General features: G+C 39.2%; 2 protein-coding genes across 7 annotated transcripts in view; one reads left to right on the top strand and one right to left on the bottom strand.

Annotated features, from left to right (window-relative positions):
• EIPR1 (EARP complex and GARP complex interacting protein 1) overlaps positions 1-9744 on the bottom strand; it is a 76094-nt gene extending 66350 nt beyond the window's left edge. The window contains exons 1-2 of one of the 2 annotated variants that reach the window (XM_048298626.1): positions 9605-9744; positions 890-973 (exon numbers count right to left, since the gene is read on the bottom strand). In XM_048298626.1, the coding sequence (XP_048154583.1) occupies positions 890-973; positions 9605-9646 (126 nt within the window). In that variant the 5' untranslated portion in view covers positions 9647-9744. The remainder of the gene's footprint in view (positions 1-889; positions 974-9604) is intronic. The other variant, XM_048298627.1, reaches the window with a different exon arrangement.
• Positions 9679-16636, top strand: part of TRAPPC12 (trafficking protein particle complex subunit 12) — a 48816-nt gene continuing 41858 nt past the window's right edge. For 2 of the 5 annotated variants that reach the window (XM_048298622.1, XM_048298620.1), the window contains exons 1-3: positions 9679-9809; positions 10632-11842; positions 15022-15138. In XM_048298622.1, the coding sequence (XP_048154579.1) occupies positions 9689-9809; positions 10632-11842; positions 15022-15138 (1449 nt within the window). In that variant the 5' untranslated portion in view covers positions 9679-9688. The other 3 variants (XM_048298625.1, XM_048298623.1, XM_048298624.1) reach the window with 3 other exon arrangements.

The raw sequence follows: 16636 nt of genomic DNA, 5'->3' as shown, positions 1-16636 counted from the left end.
CAAGTACCTTCTCTCCCCTACTTTCCAGGCTGAACTTCACCCCAGACTCCTCTGACCCTTTCAAGTGGGGCAGGGGGATATGGTGGTTATGGGTGTTTTCTCCCTGATGCTCTTTGCATCTCACTCTTCTCCTCTGCTTCAGCACAGGGCCTTCATGGGAAACTGACTCACCTGTGTACTGGAGTGGACTCAGTGGAACCAGCCATGTCTGGCATAGGCAACCCCTGGCCTCTTCTCAGAGGCCACCACTACAGCTCTCCTGCTACCCAAGCCTTGCCACCTGCACTCAATACAGCCTTCTAACCCTTTCAGCCTCAAGAACTTGCTTCGGTATAACTTTTACTGAAATTTCATCACAAAAATTAAATTACAACTCATACTCCTAACTGCAGAAGAAACACCCCAATAGAAATTGAGGCATGAAAGTCACTCAGATTTTAGTTTGAATTGTTAAACTCATGATCAGAAAGGACACAGATGATTGCCAATAATGAATATTGAAAAATCCAGTTTATGAAGCTTCACATACTGTGCATGTACCAGGAGTCCCATTAGAAGCAATTAAGGCTTAAAGACTTTTGTTTTGCTTTACTTCTCTTCATGGTTCCAGAGCATCTATAGATTCAAATTAACAAAAATACGGCAGTTTCTTTACTAAGCCAATCTGATTTAGTCATACAATTTGGAGGAGCGGTATGATTTTCAGAAAATACACACAGCTTTCATTCACCTACATTTCTTACCAATATCTTTACATTCTACCCACAGAAGTCGTTAACTATCAGTCAATGTTCACATTCAACAGGGGGGAGAAAGAAAGAGGGATGATATTGGAACAATGTTACAAAAAGAGGTAAAAATTACAACTGACATTTGACAGAAAAATTACCTGATTATCATATCTAAGGGACTGTGTTCCAACCAAAAATCTAATTGCATCTGTTTCTGCTGTCTGAGGTGTTAAAGCTCGTGCCTAGGGAAGAAGAAACCCATTAGAAAAGTACAATTAATAAAATACATTAATTTCAGCAAAAATCTTGAAGCTTATATATCAATTATCATTTTAAGCATTACATTCTTACAAACTGCAAACTTTCCTGTCCTTTATGTCCATTTTGCTTAACACATTTTTTGTGCAATTTGTCATACCTTGTGAGGATTGGGGAACACACAGGTGCTAAATACATTACCTGATCTCCATTATAACAGTGAAAAGATTAAATACAGCATCTCCTCCAAACTAATTTTCCTTTATCTTATTCCATAGAACAGTGAACAATTTTTAACTATCGTTAAAAAACAATATGATATCCAAGAAAGGCTGTTCTTATAGAAGTTTTCACACCATTCAGGTTGAATATGCCTGTGTAAAAAATAACTTTTTCTCACCATTAGCCACCAAGTTTAGAAGCAAATTAAAATCCAAGCCTCTTCTTTTCCACTGCAGTCCACTAGAGATAAGAATTGTCTGAATGGTGGGAGAAGCAATTTGTTACTTATCCATAAAACTTTTGTCATAATGTTATTTCTTTGTTGTATTATGTTAATGGGATTGGAGAGTCTCTGCCTTTCTTCTTCAACTTGTACCAACCACAGTCTTGGAAGAAGTGAAACAAAGCAGTGAAGGGCCATGGGATAAATAAAGCACAGCTTGAACTAAAACCACAATCACTAGTTTGCACTAGTCATTAGTAGAGACTCTCAGATAATTTTGAGTAAATAGAAGGTAAACTAATATTCAAAGGCATTTTTAGCAACTATAAATCGTGAGGAATAGCTGCTATTTCTCCATGCAAAAGACACCCTTAATAATATTGTTCAAAATTACTATTTTAAATCTAAAAATAAATCTTTCCAATTCCCATCCTATTTGGCATAAAATAGCTCAGCTCTCTCCAGGCACTAAGGCCTATAGGATTCGGGTAACTGCTGAATGGCCCTTCTTACTGCCATCCTGTCATGCAGCTTGTTACCTTCTGGATTCAGGAACACTTCAATATCATTCCATTTGAAACTTCTTTTTAAATTGATATAAAAAAGATGCCTAGAAGCTTGGAAGGGAGTATTTGGAATATATTATATCCCAATACCCAAATTTAGAGCAATTTAATTCCAGAAAAGCAACTTGAAGATATTTGACTTTTCTTAAATAAAGCAAAGCCATGCAAGCCATTGTCTGGCAACAGCACTAAGAAAAAACTGATTTTTCAGAATCATCTCTGGACTTGTATAGAGCAGATACTTCTTTTCTGGTATCTGAAATGTGTGATTTAAACAGTGTAATGTTTTGTGTAAGATGGAGCATAAAAAGTTGAAAGATGCAACAAGCTTAGTAAGGTATAGGCTAATATCCTATACGTACATTTATAATATCTATGTAGGGAAAAAAGAAGAACGAGAGAACATACAAACAGTTTGTGTTCAAAATACTCAAATGCAGATCAAAGATCAGCGTGAATCCATACCAATCTGCTTTACTTTCTTATTTATGCAGCACTCATCTACAAGAAGCCTAGAGTGTTCCTGATTGACAGACACAACTTAAGTCCACCAAGATGATTGGAGAAAAGCTTTTGTCTTTAAAAGAATTTACATTTGCAGATCTTTGCAAGCATTTCTTTCCATTCAAAAGACCTGCTCTCAATTATTTTGAGAAAACACTAGAAATAACTCCACAGCTACATAACTCCTTCAATCAAAGAAGCTTCTGTTGTCTCTATACAAAAAAGAGAAGTAGAGATCGCTAGGATCTTTAATAAAATAAATAAATAAAAGGGGTTTCCAGCCCTTTTAAAGCTTTTCAACTAGGTCTCATCATGCTGCTTTCAAAAATTCATAAAGTTGGACACAAGGTGCCCAACATAAAATTGTGTAAATACATAGTAACATTTATATCATCAGCTTCTCTAGCTCTTACTTAAAATAATTTTCCATTTTGCAGAAAAAAAAAAAATCAAAGGCATGATAAAAAAAATATTTTAACGCATTTCAAAAGAACAAATACACTATTGTTTATCCCCTGACAAAAAACCCCTGCAACATCTATACCTAGGATACAAAGTTCAAACTCATCAACCACTCATAAATCAGGAAGATTCTGATTCATAGTATCTGTATCAGCACAACAGACTTTCAGTCGCCTCTTGCACAAAGATATGTGTAATTTTGTCTACTCTTGAGTTACTCTGAGAGAAAAATAAGTTCTTTCAACAGATGAAGACACCAAGTAATCCTTGTAACAAACAATACAACTGAAACTGGAGCACTGTCAAGATCATGGAAAATCCCTTAAGTTTGTCATCTTGTACTGTAACCTGTCAGAGCAGGTTGCAAATTAAATCTTTCATCAAGCATCCTGCATTATGAATGCAGCTCATAGATAGGAAATAAGTAAAAAAGCATAGTAAAATGAATATTGATTAATCTAAATGGAAATTATTATTTTTCTATGTCTGCACCCACAGAACACAAAACTGTATATAGCCCAAGAAGACTTTACTACTGGGCTTACCTGGAAAGGGACTTTTCACAAAGGCACATAGTGACAGGACAAGGGAGAATGGCCTTAAACTGAAGGAAGGCAGGTTTAGTTTGGATATTTTTAAAAAATTCTTTACTGTGAGGGTGGTGAGGCACTGAACAGGTTGCCCAGAGAGGTCGCGGACTCCCCATCCCTGGAGTTCAAGACCAGGCTGAATAACCTGGTCCGGTGGAAGGTGTCCCTGCCCATGGCAGGGAGGGGTTGGAACTGGATGATCTGTAAAGTCTGTTCCAACCCAAATCATTTAATGATTCTACCCAAGATATTAAACTTACTAAAGTTACTTACTTACTAAAAAAATTGCCATAATGCTTAGAAAATACCCAGAATACACATCTGAAACACACAAGCAGCAAGAAAACAAGTCATGTCCCACCTGATAGTGCTAGACAATGCAACAACTTAAAATCACATCATTTTGTTTTTAAAGAAGGCCTAACTATAGGAAAAAAATATTAGCAAGCAAAGTTTAAAACATTGTGAACCACAAAACTTTTTGGCTACATGTCCAAATTCCATATTTACTAACAGCCCTATGAGGGAACGTGCACAGTTTAAAGCAAGCAGTTTTACAAAACAGAACAATTGAACTGCAAATCCACCAAAAAAAATAGACATGCAAAACTCTAGCACACAAGTGCGACAGACAGAAGTATCAAGATAAAGCAAAAGAAACAACAATCATTGTAGCAGGATGCAGGTAAGACGAACTTGGAGACTGGGCATTGTGTCTATGCCTACACTATGCTCAGTGTGATGCTGGGCAAAGATCACCTTCTACCGTGTCCTTGACAATTTAGGCCACCTGCAGAATAATAAAAACCTCTGAGAAAAAGAAATAGAATAGAGTCTATCGTCCTTGACAACAGCAAGAGATGATCCAGAAGAACACAATGACAAACCTCAAAAGGATAAAGAAGGTTGGTTTAAACTAAGGGCATTATGGAACTGCAATGCACTGATTCTCTACACTTTGTTCATAATTTCTTCCGAAAAACTTTCACTACTCAATATCTAAAATACCAGCCAAATGCACAGAGTTTTGGGCTGTTTGTTTTGATTTTTTTTTTTTGTTTGTTTGTCTGGGGTTTTTTTTGGTTGTTTGTTTGGTGGTTTTGTTTTGTTGTTGTTGGTTTTTTTTTTTTTTTTGGTTGGTTTGGAGTTTTTTTTGTTTGCTTTGTTAATTTGACTGTTACTAGTTATGGCATTAATAGACAAACAAAAAAGTACTTGTTCAATACATATGTTGTCCTGCTGATGCATTGCACTGGTTTGGTATTAACAAACAAGAAAACAAACAGACTCCAACATTGGAATATTTGTATTACATTTAATACAAACAAAAAATATTCTGCAGACCAGAGATCATTTGAAATTCATACAATCAATCTGTACTAACAAACCGTGAACTTGCAATGCAAAATGTGAGGACACAGTATTTGGCTTGCAATCCCTAAATCTGAATTTAAAGTTATTTGACCATCTGCTTATGCTGAAAACCAGAACTAGTGTACTGCAACTTGCGGTGGGGAGCTGGATTTGCTGATGCCTCATTCTGGAGGCAAAATACAAGTTCCCTGCCCTCCCCAGACAAGCCCCAGGCTGCTAATGTCATGAATGTTATTTTTGCCTTCTGGCACAATTTCAATTTTCAAGTAAGTACACTTTGATTTATCCTTAGGTAAGACAGCCTTGTTTCTCCCACCACAGTAGGAGACCCTCTCAGTGACTCTAATAAGCTGCAGTGACTATCAGTGAAAAGGTTGGCAGCACACATGCCCAGGTGACCTTCAATGCTCTCAGACAGCTGCTTTCCCCAAGTCTCTCACAGCACAAGAATTCCCATCACTGATGTATTTAGTGCACTGACCCTATTCCAAAGACTGACAGATTCTGTAAACCCTCACAACAACAAACGTAACCCGCATACAAAGACCTGCATAGCACAATCCTCAGAAAACCCATTCATTTGTTGTGAAGGTAACAATCATCATGTAAAAGTTCCTTCAAGTTCACCTAGCTGTATCTTTATATTGTCATTTCTCTGTACCATACCTAACATTAGGAAGATCCTACTAATTGCTTGAGGGTCCTAAAAAATACTTTCCAACTGTTCTACTTCATGCATTATGAAAATCTTTGGGGGATTAGTGAAGAGAGCTTTGCCACTTAGCAACTTTTGTTCCTCTACTAACACTTTAAAGCACAAGGGTTTAAAATATACAGGATTGGCACTCATGAGGCAAGTAATCTTAGAGAAGAAAGAGAACTGACACAAAAGCTAGGAATTTTAGTATGACATTATTATGCAGTTTCTTAAACTGATTCAATTTTCAAAGTAAATCTTCCAAAGACTTTGCTAAAGCTGGACCAAAATTATTATGTACATTCTGCTTAGGCCAGTCTCTCTGAACCCACAGGAGACCACAAGAGCTTCCCCCAGGGAAGAGAACACCACTGCCAATAGGAGCGATAGGCTCTGCACTCCCATACCAGGAACACAGCGAGTCTGAAAGTCAGCACAGGTTTCCCTGGGTAGCTCACAGATGACACACATTTTCCTAGGAAGACCCATTTTACCACTTCTAGTAAATCTATACCTGGCTTTTACTCCATCACAGGTAAGTCAGTTGAGCTATTCTCAATACATACTGATGACAATAGGTATACACACATTGGTCACAGGTCTTCTACAATCTATTTCAGTTGCTATTTTGCACTGTTTAAGTTTCTTACTATAAGAAAACACATTTGGTTTTAGAGAAATTAAGTTTCATCTTACTCTTGCAAGCAGGCAAGTCCTAAAAATCAATAGTCTCTGTTCAGATTAATTAAACCTGTTAACAACTAACAGACAACACAAAATGAGCCAAGTACTGCTTATTCAAGAAGCACGACAACCACAATGCAGAACACTAACTCTATCAAAGCATTAGTGCACTTTTTTCAACCCTGCTTCAGCCAGACCCTATCTCAGGGTGCTGCTGGAGCTGCCCAGGCACAGCACAGCCCTGTGCTCAGCCAGGTGGCTTTCTGCTGTTCTTGCCTCCTGCTCATTATCCTTTTCCCTCGCAATTCTACGTACTTTTGACACGCAACTTCTAGTAGGAGTATCCAGCATGCTGAAATTTAGCTCAGTGTTGTGGTATCTCCAAAAGCCATTAAATGTGCCAAACACACGCTCTAAAATGATCACTCTCTGGCATAAGCCATGTTCCTCTTCCCTCATCCCATGATGTTGGCTGGCTTCTGCATACTTTTAAACAAGCAAGCTGTAGGCTTGAACCAAATACCTATCCCAGAAAGCACCACTCCACACTGCTCATTTCCAGGGCTATAAACATTATCCAGTCAATCTTAAACTCAGGCAAATAATGTATTTTGAGATGTTCAGGGGTGCTTTTACACCTGCTCAAAATGTCACTGTTTAAACCCTCAAGAAAAACATGGGGAAAATTGTGACTCCCTGAAAATGAAAGCCTGTGTTGAATTCAACACAGGGTAAACATACCAGGTACTCCAGGTTAGACAGTAAAGCCCAGGTCAACCCTACACAGGACAAGAAAGACATAATTTCACTGACAAAAACCAGGACTTAACAACAGTCCTGGGACCTCATTCATCGCATTCTTATAATTGAGGATATTGATGAATTCCACCAAGGTTCCCTTTAGAAGAACCACCTTGGTATTGAAATGTTCTGCAGCTGCTGCTGTTGCTTTGTATTCATCATCATGAGCCACAGCCACATCACTCAGTACCTTAATTCAAGCAGTATATCACATTTTCATTCACCATCCACTGTAATCTTCTCAGTGCAGTCAGACAGAGCAACTATGGTGAGACTGTCTTTTTAAAAGTCACAAAAAGAGTCATACACCCTAAAAGTCACACGTAATTTGCTTGTCTGTACAATGTTCATATAGCTCACAGACAAACCTAAGAGATTAAACAAGAGAAAAATGTATTTATTCATTACTCTGAGTGACCTTACGTATACCAATACATCAGAACACATTCTGCACACAGAAACGAATAGAAACCTTGCAGAAATAATTTTAAGGTAGCTGGTGGATAGCACCTAGGAGGAATTAGCTTTATGTTCCTACAAATATGGTCACATTAGATCAGATGAAAAGCACATCCACACAACTATACTTTTTCCACCAGTGGCCAAAGATGGACTTTTACTGACTGCTGGAGCCCAAACATAAGAAGCTAAGACAAAATCTTTAAAACTTGGCTGAAAAATTAGTCTGAAGAGATGCCTTCAGACAAAAAGAGGTAATTGTGATGATGCAACTAACCATTCTTATCTAGCAACACAGAAGAAATGATGCTTAAAAAAATAATAATCTTTCTTATAAGACGTACAGATGCAAGTTGGAAAAACCAGATAAGTTCTCGGTTTAAGTTTCTATTAGTGTCTCTCCACTTTCAAAAAGCACAGAGAGGCAATTTGTTTTAAAGCCACACTGGGAGTTAATGGAGATCAGAAACAGAGCCTTCATCTCTACGCTCCCTTTCTGACTTACCCATAAATCATCTCTTCTTTCCTCACTCTCTCCCTAAGTGATCTGTATTAACAGTAATTTCCTTTCATTACAGCTACTTTACCTCATCCTTTTGCTTTATCCTACTGCCAGACAACTCCAACAACTTACGTACTTCAAAGGAGAGAAGAAGTCTGTGGGAGACATATGGTTTGGGGGGGGGACAGGGTACACAGGTCCATGAAGGTCCCAGACAACACACAGTAGCTTCCCCAAATTTTTGCAAGATGAATTATATGTGACCTTCTAGAAAGGCACTATGAATTTTATTAAGTACAGAATATATATTCTGTTCTGCAAAAGAGATTTAAGTATAAGTTCCATTAATTTTGAAGTATGAGCTACAGCCATGTCTAGCCAATCACAAAATACTACCATACAATACAGACAGCATGCTATCAGACTTTATCAGACTTCAGCAGATTCAACATTTAGGGCAGGTGTATACTACGGAGCAGCTCCTATACAAGAGGACAACCAAACAAGTACAATATTTGCTAATGAAAGCTACTGGTATAGTCAGGACTACAGAGCACACTACTCAGTATGCAGAACATTTGTTACAAAGAGCCTTTGTACACTAATTTTCAAGAACACTTTAGCAAAGGTGCCAAAAAAAAAAGTGCACGTGTAGATATTTATATTACTACATCTACTGTAGAATGAATTGCTTTGTTAGGAGGTGCTGGTTTTCTTCTGCAGGTATTACTGCTATAAAGGCTAGTGATGATAAGCCAGCTGTTGCCAAAGAGAACACACAACAGCTGAGTAAAGCCCTTAGTGGAGGAAGAATGAACTAGGGTCCCTCTGACTCTGCTTTCTCAGAACTTACAGAAACCTCATTAAACACACCACCTGTGTTCCTCTAAGAAGATGATCAGTAAGTTTCTAAGTTAGACAGTTCCATTTCCTTACAGCCATAATACTGATATGATGGACAGATTTGTCCCATGGGACAAAGGCACATACATAGACCTCACAGGGAGATCCCACAAAGTTCATGCAGATTTACGGTTGGGTATATCCAACTAAAACTCGTAATTTACTGGGAACAGTTTCATGCTCTCTTGTCAGAAAAACAATTTTTAATTTTTTTTTTCTGACAAGGCAGAATCAAGGATGTCTTTGACAGTACTTTCGTACCACTCCAGCGCCAGACAAAGCCTTTTCCGGAGGCGGAGCAGGGAGCGGTGCCCGGGCAGGAGACCCCCGGCACAACGGGGACAAGGAGCCCTGCCCGGGCCCCGCACCTGCAAACAACGCGTTTGGGAGGGGAGACCGACTCCCGGCCGCTGTCCAGCCACCCTTAAACACCCCAACGCAGCTGCCAAAAGCCACCACAACCCGGCGGTGCCCGTGGTACCCCCAGTCCCGGCTCGGGGAAGGACGCCGGTCTCCCCCGGGCGGGCTCTCCCCTGCCTCTCTGCACACACCCGACCCCGCGGCCACCGCCTTCTCAGAAGCAGGACCGGCACCTGCCAACCCTCCCTTAATCTCGCCTCACGCTCACCTGGAACTCCAGCCCGTAAATCACCGGCGCGTCGTCCTCCATCACGACCCCCCCAGCGCAGTCAGACACCCCCAGTCGCCTCCAATGTTTTCTGGCCCTCGGCGCGGCCCGTCGTCGGCCGCTTCCGGGAGCTGCGCGCGCGCAGCCCCGCCCTGTCCGGCCCGTGCGCAGGCGCTGTGCGGGGGGGAGCGGCGGTGGCTCGGAGGTGACGGGACGGCGTGGCGTGGCGTGGCGTGGCGTGGCGTGGCCGCGCAGCTGACGGGCCTCCGGGTGGGTGGGTGGTCGCTGAGGTGGCCTCGGGGCTGCGCCGGCGGGGGCCGGGCCCACCCCCGCCGCGGGTGTTCCGGACTGGGGAGGCCACGGTGGCGCCGGAGGCTGCGCCGAGCCCAGCCCGGGGCTGCGGGGGTTCGTAAGCGGCGCTGCTGCCGCCGCCGAGCGCTCCTCCTGCTTAGCTGGCCCGTGCTCGGTAGCTTGCGCTGGAGATAGCCCTGAACCCACGCTTCCCTTTGCTGAAACCGGGACCTAGCGGGTTTTTGCGGCCAGGGGAGCAAATACTGAGTCACTGGAACAGGTTGCCAGGGGAGGTTCGAGAGCTCTCAACCCTGAAGGAGTTCAAAGCCAGGTTGGATGGGGCTCTGAGCAACCTGGTCTAGTGGAAGGTGTCCCTGCCCATGGTAGGGGGCTTGGAATCAGATGATCTCGTAAGGTCTCTTTACAAACCAAACCGTTGTCTGATGTGATTCTATGATATTGTTTCATCTGTGTTTAGTGGCAGGTATTTGCTCTTCAATCTAAATAGTTTCATGACTTGCAGAAAGGATAAAGGGAAAATATTTTCAGAATTAATTCTGCGGTTAGACGTTAAATGAAAAATGTCAAAGGGAAGATGTGAAATAATGAAATTACTTTGTTTCTAAAGCAAAAATTTCGGTATTTGTATGATACTTAGGAGTTTCACTTTGACACCTGAGTGATATACAAGTAATAAAACTAATTCTTGTTCTGGTGGGGGCTTCTTCTTCTTTAGTTACTATGGAACATAATGAAAGTAATGCTAAGGATGCGAAGAGCACCTCAGATGAAGATGACAGCAGAGACGTAGTTCAGCAGAAAACTCAGGAAGAAATTCTCTTTCATGAGGAAACCATCGATCTTGTTGGAGATGAATTTGAGTCTGAAGGGAATGAAACTGTATCAGAGGATTCAAATAATTTTGCAGATAAACTTAATGAGCAAATGATGGAGAGTGTCATTATTTCAGATTCTCCAAACAACAGTGAAGATGACACAGGTGAACTGGGTTGTCTTCAGGAGATTGTAGACCAAATGGAAGCTAAAGAGAATAAAAAAACACAAGCAGAAGTGGATAAAGAAGAGTTTTTAAGTAATGAGAGTGAAACTGAACATGAAGAAACTCCTAAAGACTTTTCTGATATTGGAACAGATGATCAGGCATCTTTAAAGGAAGACTCAATTCAGGAAGCAGTTAAGGAGAATCCAAAGTTGGGAAACAACGTTCCTGTTGAAGCAAAACCAAATAATATTCATGAAAGCAAACCTGAGGACCAAATATTGTCACCCAATACTACCACACCATCTTCTGAGGCTGAGCCCATTCCTGTGTGCACAATCTTCAGCCAAGCAAACAATCCTAGTACCCAGCCACAGTTATTCCTACCTGACGGTTTTGAGCCTCAGATGGTAAAATCTCCTAGTTTTAGTAGTATAATAGAGACTCCAGTGAAGTCTAATCCACAGGTGGTTCAACCAAGTCCTAGTCTAAGCAAGTTCTTTGGCGACACCGTTAACACTAATACTTTAGCTTCTGATTTTTTTGATTCATTTACCACATCCAATTTTATTTCTGTTAGTAATCCCAATGCAAGCTCTTCAGTTCCAGAGCAAATGTCCTCTCTTTCTAATGGTGGAGGTGGTTCTTCATCCAACCCTACCTTCCCCATGCAAAATGGGAGACCTGAAGCAGATGGTCCTCCATCATCTCTAGAAATAACTCAATCCCCCAAGCCATTCTCACAAATCCAAGCTGTTTTTGCTGGGAGTGATGACCCGTTTGCCACAGCCTTAAATATGAGTGAATTAGATAGAAGAAATGATGCTTGGATTCCTAGTGAGGAAACAAGAAATGTTCTCATTTCAGTTGCCACACAACAGTACAGTGCCGTGTTCATAGATAAAGAGAATCTCACCATGCCTGGATTAAAATTCGATAATATCCAGGTAAGAGTCTATTACTGTATCTTTGTCTATGATTATTTTTAGAAATACTGTAGAAGAGCTGTCCAGTAATCTGTGTATCCTAGTGGTTCACGTTGTTGCTGATGGTCACCTTGTGTGTATTACTTCAGTCCTAATTAGAAAATGCAGTGTCACTGCTGCCTTGTACAGGAAGAGGCTAAAACCAGATCTGGTTTATTCATAGTGACGTTTGTTTGGTACATTGAAAACCGGTGTTGACAGTTTCCGTAGAAGCCGAAGCTGGTTGTATTTTAAGTACTTTATTTCTCCAAGTTTTCTCCAAGTTTTCTCCAAGTTAGTGCTCACATTCGGAATATATACAAACCCTCTAAGCTGTGCTACAGAGTCTTAATAGCAGACAGCTTTGTTTGTGGAATTCACTGTTGTGGTCAAGTGGGAAATAACATTTTTCACTCATGTTCACAGTGGTCTAAATAATGTTAACACTGACTGAAATTGCATCATTTCTATCTTCCCTAAGCAATGGAAAGGTATAACCTGTAAGAAAGATTGAGTGCTGCAGCAAGCTGCTGGGAAGGGATAACCCCAAAATTAAAAACTCTAGAGGAGATCGTAAAGCAAACAATATAGTAATTTTTTGTCTTCTATCAATTTCTAACTGATGAGAAGCCATAAAGCATTTTTTTCAGAATTTGAGAAATTTTACTCAGATCTCAGGATTTACTCAGGATTTCTCATGAAGCTGTTTTATCCTGGCTGCTCAGCCAGGCTAACCATCATAATATTTTGGGTTTTCTTGAAACAGGCTAATCCTACTCTTTGATATCTGTGCCTCTGGATAATAGAATTGTTGTTTAGATAGATGGTGTTGAGGGTTTGGATACTTTAATTATGCATAACAAGGACCATCAGTCAATAGTCAAATACAAGCAGAGAGCAGTCTGCAGTAACTTCTCAATCTGCAGGAGCTAGCAGAAAAGTTTCTGGAGTGAAGCAGGTCCAGATTTATAGATGCATTATCTGAAAAATCTTGGGTTTTGTTCACAAGCAATAAATACCAGTTTAGACATATGAAATGCTACTGCTGCTTCTTGGGTTAACTTTATCTTAAAACATGTGTTTGTTATCGCAGAGCCAAATAATTAGCATGGAAGAAAACACTGTAAGAGGAAGCTATTCCTCCTCCAGTCCTGCCCAAAATATCACTTAGACCTTGATGAGTTATTCCAGTGTGCACTTTCTCTCCTGACAGCTAATCGGTTGGACAGAATGAATCCCTTCTGCAATCTCCAAGGATGGTGGTCTCCTTTTTGCAAGCTTCCTTTTATAGAATAGTTCTCTTTCACCTTCCTCAGTCCAGTCAAGGATTAAAGGCTTGTTTCTGCTGATGATTCCCTAAATCTGTGCTCGTGCAAATATGCAGATCTACCATTTAGTACATAATTGAAAAGAAGATGTTTGGCAATGTCTATGTGATGTATTTCTACAAAAGACCTGATGTAAAATCATCAGTGGAATTAAAGGGCATTCCTACTGGTTTCTTCATTGTTTATAATTTATAAGAGTCTCCTAGACATGTCCACAGGAACAAGTTTTGAAGTGCTTTGTGTTTAGAAAACTTTCTTCACTTTCACTTACTGCTTTTCCGTGGCCTGAGTGCATGCCATGACTGACTTGACATCCCCTAGTTTGGTATCATTGTTCCATAGTATTGTAAATTGTGTATTTAATGAAACTGTAATTGTAGAGTACTTGAAATGTTAACTGAAACATTGTGGGAGGTATGTTTTCAATGTTAAAGCAGCTTCCGACAAGGTTTGTATAGCTTTGTTATGAATAGTTTGCTAATCCCGAATGTTAATGCAAGATGTTAAACCAAGCTACATGCAGTGGAGACAGAAGTTGGTTGAAAAATGCATTTGCAATGAGTGAACTCTAGGTGTGCTTCAGGGAAGGACTGAAATTTCATGTGACGTGTCAAAGAGCTTGGGACTTTATATTTTGGCTTGCTTGCTCAGAAAATGTATTGTAAGACGAGTTTTGTGTGGATAAATCACACCAAGAAAAATACTGAATGATTTTTGTTTCAGCTGTATGCTACTTTTTGACAATCATTTAAAAACCATTAGTTTTTAAACTATCTTGGGTTGTGTATGGTGAAGATTGTACGAGTGTTCTCCAAGTGTCAGAACAAATCTGAGTGCTGCTTTTTATGCTCTTTCCATTATGCCTTTTTTCATGAGTTGCTGTCTTCTGTCATTGTCCTTTGTTTCATTGCATTCATTTGTACTTTTTTCTACACCAGAGGACTGTTGGATCCAAAGTACTATCAGGGGGATTAAAAATTCTTCTGTATTTATGTCATTTTGCACACACTGTCGTTTCTTAATTCTTCGGGCTCTTCTGTCTGAGAGGCAGATATGTTGTTTATTCATAGAATAAGTGACATCATTAGAGGTAAAAAATTTCCATGTAGTGAAAAAGCAGTTGCAATCTCATTGCTTAAGAAACTAGACAGAAAACACAACTATGTTTCCTATCACTGTCCATGGGGAAAATTGAAACACTTAATGTCAATTCTCTTTGTCATAGCTAAACTCTACTGTTACTATATGCAGTTCACCCTCTTTTTGGGCAAAAAGCTATTGAGGTCAGATAACACAGTTTCTGTGACTGATGCCTGCAGCTAGTTCTTTTGAAATTTAAAACACTTGTTGAAGGGTTGCTGTTTACTTTGGTTTATGATCTCTCAAAGTTTATTTTCTGGATATTTAAGGCTAGCTTATCATGTGCATGTTTATCTTAGATCAGTAGATTGCACCTTTCAATGTTAACATACATTACAAAAACCTGTAGAACTTTCTGGTTTTTATAAGATCTTTGAGGAGTATTTTATAAGATCTGTGAACGATAGCAGTATAAGAAGCAAATTAACCTGAATGTGTCAGTGCTAACTGAAACCTATACATGGAGAAAAAATATAGTAAATTATGTGGAGTAAATGTAGAAGTTTTCATTCCAATGCTGTATATTCATGTGCAGTTATGTTTATTTCACACCTAACATACTGGAGAATATGTATTTCTTTAGAGGAAAGAACTCTTTTGCTCAGTTTTAATTCTGGTTTTTTTTTTTTTTCCAAAATAATGTTTTAAATAGTCTTGTTATCTGTTTTCTTTTTCTGTTCCATGAACACCAAGGGAGATGCGGTAAAAGACTTAATGCTTCGCTTCTTGGGGGAGCAGGCTGCAGTGAAGAGACAAGTTTTAAATGCCAACTCTGTAGAGCAGTCATTTGTAGGCTTGAAACAGCTAATTGTAAGTAACAATCATCATATATATTTAATATTGTGTTTCTCTCAAGATAATTGGGAGCTACTGACTGAGGAGAAACTGGAAAAAAAAAATCTGTATATTAGTCTATTCATGATAGTACTATCATTCAATAGTACTAGCCAAACTACAGTAGTTTTTAATGGAAATGACACTGGGGTTTAATTAATTGCCTTTAAATCACATCGTAAACCTTTCTTTATATGCAAAAGTTACAAAAAATTATTTTAAGTGACTGAGTTTTTATGTAATGCAGATGGTTGCAAAACAGATTTTAATAATGTTTCTGTTTATCTGTGTATATATTTATGTTTTCATCTGAATGTTTTACAAAAAGACATAAAAGTTGTAAATGTCAAACCAGACTGATACGATAATTTCAACTGCTTAATTTTTTACTTCAGTGCAGAAAACCAAAACAAATTACTTCCAAAGGAAAGCTTAACTTAATCCTTTCATTATTGTAAAGATTTCTGTCCTGGAAATAGTTGCATCTAGCAGCATTGTAAACATTGCCTTGTTCCTTTAACCATTGTGTTCCTGTATAAAACTCATTACTTTTGCATGACTGAGCCTTATTTTATCTGATGACATAACAAGGTATTTTGCACTTACTTTATTTTTGAAAAAATGGATGAAAAATTGCTGAGGAAAAGTAGTGAGGATTTATCAGGACAGGCTGTATTTAGTATTTAACATCTTTTAATTTAATCATGTGACTTTACATGTGAAGCTCCAAAAGAGACAACTTTTTTGTCATGTTAGGAATACTGTAGGAGGTCTCTGCAAGCACTATTTAAGGAGTTCAGAGGTAATTTCAAAACCTAAACATGAAAAAACAGATTGTGATCTCCATCCTAGACATGTGTTTTCTGTTTATCTCGAAGTTTTGCTTGACTTGAGAGAGGGAAATAATCTTATGAAAAAGTCTTGTACCCACCAGTGTCTTAACTAGGAAAAACTTTTTTTTCACACTTACTTTCCATCTTCCAGAAGAGAATTTTTGATGTATGGGAAATGCTTTTCTATTTAGCCCGCTAGCAGTGTCTATGCAAGATGTTCTTTTATGTGGCAGACCATCTTGTACCTTAATTACAATGCTGCTGCTGATACTGTTTTTGCTTTGGGCATGCTCTTAAGCTTCAGAAGAGTAATGCTAAAGCTTTTAGGCCCAAGGCAGTAAAGCTAGGAGGCAATCTGTAGCTGTAGGATTTTTTGTTACTTACACCACTTGTGGTTACTTGAAAATTGTACTTGAAAAAAGACTGCCGTATCTTGCCACTATAAATATGTAATGTTTGCTCTAAATACGGAATAATTTCTTCAAGCTGCTAGACCAGGAAAGGGTTACTAACTACATTTTCTTAACTGATGTGTAAGTGCCCTGCCAATGTAATTTACAGGGGAGAAGCATGTCATAGCTAGTGGAGGAGGACATTTTAATCACTTTAATGGTGTTACATGTAGAGTTAATGACTCCCTT

Source organism: Corvus hawaiiensis, chromosome 3 (genome assembly GCF_020740725.1).
Source record: "Corvus hawaiiensis isolate bCorHaw1 chromosome 3, bCorHaw1.pri.cur, whole genome shotgun sequence".
NCBI classification, from domain to species: domain Eukaryota; kingdom Metazoa; phylum Chordata; class Aves; order Passeriformes; family Corvidae; genus Corvus; species Corvus hawaiiensis.
This window is presented reverse-complemented; position numbering and strand designations above follow the sequence as displayed.